The sequence below is a fragment of the Apium graveolens genome, chromosome 8, assembly GCF_009905375.1.
Source record: "Apium graveolens cultivar Ventura chromosome 8, ASM990537v1, whole genome shotgun sequence".
NCBI classification, from domain to species: Eukaryota; Viridiplantae; Streptophyta; class Magnoliopsida; order Apiales; family Apiaceae; genus Apium; species Apium graveolens.
The window spans coordinates 21,184,703-21,188,837 of record NC_133654.1 but is presented as its reverse complement, the minus strand read 5'-3'; the positions used below and the strand labels follow the sequence as shown (position 1 = coordinate 21,188,837).

The window sequence follows — 4,135 nt, the reverse complement described above, 5'->3', positions numbered from 1 at the left end:
GCGTATGAGCTTTTTGTTTAGGAGAAGAGCACAATCTCTTGCTGAAGCAATTTTCACCCCATATGCCTAATTTTGTACCGTAAATCTTGTTTGTACATAATTTCTCTCATTTTCAGTTGGATAATTTTCATTCATTGTTTACAGCATCCTTATTAGTACAGTACAATTATATATATACATTAACTTATAACTCGTGTGATACACATATTTTTTTAATATTATATAATTTTTATAAATATTAATTTGAATTGAAATCTAAATTTTGCTTATTTAAAATTTTTAAATGATATGATTTCATGATAAATATATTAATACCCACATATATTCATGATTTTTTTAGTAAGAGACATTTAAAAAAGATAATGATACTTACTGAATGATATGGTTTTATTGATATTATTACGTCTTTTTGATAAAAATGATTATATTTTAGTTAACAATTAAGTTTTAGTTTGGATCATTAATATATAAATTATATTTAGTCTGATATTAACTTCATTTTATCATAAATCAATATTTTACATTAATGTGTTTTAACCTGCGACTTATTACACCGTCAAAATTTAACTAATTATTTGTAGTTTGATTTTAATTTTTTAAGACCGATTCCATATGACAATATCATTTTAACCCGGATAAATAGTATAAATAATTTTATTTTAGCTAGTCGAATTATACTAAATATGAATTAAAATTTAAAATTGGTAGAATAATTTGATTTTAATATCAATTAATAATGATATAAAGTTCGATATAAAATAGAATTTAAATCAATAGAGAAAGTTGATTTCAATATCAATTAGAATTGAAACTGGAATTAAGTAATGGAGCAACTGACCAATTATAATTATAATAATTAACTAAGAGTAATTAAGTTATTTTACCGACCGATCGATTACCAAATTTTTAATATTTCATCTATTATAATATATATATATATATATATAGTATAGATTTGTTACAGTTATAATCATTTTATTCCAACTTTTTTCCCGCGTCCTCAACGGCGAATCCATAACATAATTTATGGGGATACCATGGTCTGAAATTTAAATTTTTTTATACTTTAATATTAAAGATTAAATATTTTAATCATTTAATCTACAAGATCATATAAATATAAATAAAACTAAATATACCTAAAATATAATTAAAATTTTTAAATTTTAAAAAAAACCCACTAATTTTGTAATTTTGTGACAAACGAACATGTATCTCCGTTAGCACATACATTTAATTTTGTGATTGTGAGAGGACATGTATCTCCCTTGGCACATATATTAATCAGTCATACATGAATCCGCCGCCCTTGCGTGTCCTACCACTGCTTGTAGTGAGCCTACATGAATCATGATCCAAGTCCCAAGATATAACTAGTACTACCCACGTCCCTAAAACGTTTCATTTTTGTATTGAACATGTTTGCCAATGTACATTTAATATCGTTAAATTCATATTAATATTAAATATAAAAATTTCACTATATTAAAATACTGATAAATACGAATCCAACGAAATCACTCATATTTGATATTATAGATTAGACGTAAATTAATAGTCAAAGTTAAAAAGTTAAAAGAGAAACGTATATTGGGAGGGAGTAACTAGCTATCATCTTATGAACTTCCGGATCCGTCCGGTTCAAAGCGGATTCTTAATACACATAGCTAGTACTAGTGATTAAAAGTATCTTCCATTACAGGTTGAGGGTAACTCAATAGTGAATCTATTTGTTTGATTCTCGCCTATATCAAATTTTGGTACGTCGTCCTTAAGGTTTTGATAATCCTATATTTTTTATTCTCACACACTTATATCAAAGATTTTTATGAAATAGATACTTTAATGAGTATGTCTATTAATATTAGTCTTTGTAAAAAAATTAAACCCTTCTACAGTTGGTAATTAGATGCTTTCAAGGTTAAATCAGGTTAGCACAAAATGAGATAATAACTCGAAGAACCGATTTGATTCGACCTTAATTACAACAAGCACATGTTACAGAACTCCAAGTCCAAATGCATTCTTATATACGAGTACAAACACATCACATATTATTACACCAAACCACAAAACCCACAAGGCCACAACACTTAAACATAAGTGAACATAAAACAACCATAAAAGACCCACTCAAACAGCAACACAAGAACACAGAGCACACCCCAACTCACACACCAACATTCTCAAAAACCACCTAGCCAGAGATATCAATAGCCTTAACCTCAGGCTTCTTAACCTCCTCCTTAGGCACAGTAACAGTCAGCACACCATTCTCCATACAAGCCTTCACTTCCTCCATTTTCGCGTTGTCTGGCAACCTGAACCTCCTCATAAACCTACCACAACTCCTCTCCACACGATGATACTTATCATTCTTCTCTTCCTCCTCTTTGCTCCTCTCTCCGCTTATCTGCAAAACCTTCCCATCCTCCACCTCCACTTTCACCTCTTCTTTCTTGAGCCCTGGCATGTCTGCCTTGAACACATGAGCTTCCGGTGTCTCCTTCCAGTCTATTCTCATGTTCGCTATCGCTGTCGTCTCGTTTGCTGAAGACTGGCCACCTGATAGAACACTTGAAAGTGGGAAATCATGGAAGGGGTCGAAGATGTCTAGAGAGATTGGATCGAACACGTTGCTCCTGCGGCCGCCAAAGAAGCTTGGGATCAATGCCATTTTTCTTAATTTTTCACTTGCGAGATTGAGATTTATTGAAAGAGAGATATTTCTTGTATTTGTTTCTGATGATGGTAGAGATGTATCTCTGTGTTTATTTATAGTGCAGAGAAGATTGTTCTAGTACACTTGAGAAAGCTACGTAAATTAGACACGTATATTATTTCAATTATACGTGGCGTTACTGGGGTGATACTCGAGAGTTGAGAGGACTTAGCTGGATGGTTCTGCATATTTCCAGAGTATTCTTCGTTATCTATTTACTAATTATTTCTCTCTTTTTTCTTTTTCAAAATCATTAGCTACTTTTGCAATTAAAATTTACAAAACTTATTTCTAATAAGAAAGATTTATCAGGAAATGTATAGTTCAGTTAATTATCAAAGCAGCTAAAAACTAGTAAAATATATTTATTTCTATACAACGATAAAATGAACCAGGGGTAATTATATAATAATCTAATAATCAGTTCAAACAAAGGCAGAAACAAAGTGAAGGTTATATGTAAGTAGTGAATTTTGAAATTCTGTTTCCATTCATGTCATTAAAAAAGCAAACAAAAATATTAAGTTTTAGTTTCTAACTCTTTGTCAATGTAAGTCATATATAATCATTATTCTCGATGAGAAAAAAATATGTTTAATCAAAATTTATATCCAAATTTATTCAAATTAGGAAATGTGTCAATTTTCCTGATTTTTTAAGAAGGGTTATTATTATATCATAAAAATGTCATGGGTATTGTACCGGATTTTTAAGGAAGTGGGTCGGGTCACCGTCGAGGATAAAGACGACGAGCTCCAAAAAACGCGTTTCCGTAAGCTATGGTGCTGCCTTCATGGGAGTCGCTTACAATGATTATTGACGACGAGAAATTATTACGACGATTGGTGAAATTTTATAGGAAGGTTTATGACGATCATCACAACAGGAGATTACGACAACCATGGTGAAGGAAGTGCGTGACAACCGCTACGATAACGATACCACGACGGTCGCTATAGTAGAAAACGACGACGAAAAACAAGTATTGGTAAGAAGTCTATAAGGGATGATTTTAAGCCAATGGAGAAAGAGTGAAACAATCAAGGAACGAAAAATGATCCATTTATAAATGATTTTTAGCCAACGAAGAAAGAGTGAAACGATTAAGAAACGAAAAATGATCCGGGCTCCGGGAAAATGTCCCCGGACCCTCATAGGGGCGCCCTGTGCTATATGGCCGCACGGGGTGACCGCTTCGCAATACAAGTGAGATGACAAGAAAGAATTAGCAAAAACATTGCTCCCACAACTAAATTGGAAAGTAAACAAAGCATAAGAATCATACAAGAAAAGAAGAGGAGCCTCAGATGAGCTCTTCATACTTAGGGCGCGCGCTAGGCATGGGAGAGGACTCCGGAGGACTCCAACTCTTCCTAGGGAGCGCTCGAAGAAGGAAAAGGGCCCTCCGGGAGC

At 32.6% G+C, this 4,135-nt stretch overlaps 1 protein-coding gene across 1 annotated transcript; it reads right to left on the bottom strand.

The window, feature by feature from the left end:
* Window positions 1-1,942: 1,942 nt before the first annotated feature.
* LOC141678601 (17.8 kDa class I heat shock protein-like) lies at window positions 1,943-2,765 on the bottom strand. The gene has a single exon (XM_074484944.1). It carries the CDS (start codon window positions 2,675-2,677, stop codon window positions 2,198-2,200), a length of 480 nt encoding a protein of 159 aa, XP_074341045.1. The 5' UTR covers window positions 2,678-2,765; the 3' UTR covers window positions 1,943-2,197.
* Window positions 2,766-4,135: the final 1,370 nt, after the last annotated feature.

What these genes read in the sequence shown, in the direction of transcription:
- LOC141678601 (XM_074484944.1), bottom strand. Translation starts at nt 2,677, where the DNA reads ATGGCATTGATCCCAAGCTTCTTTGGCGGCCGCAGGAGCAACGTGTTC.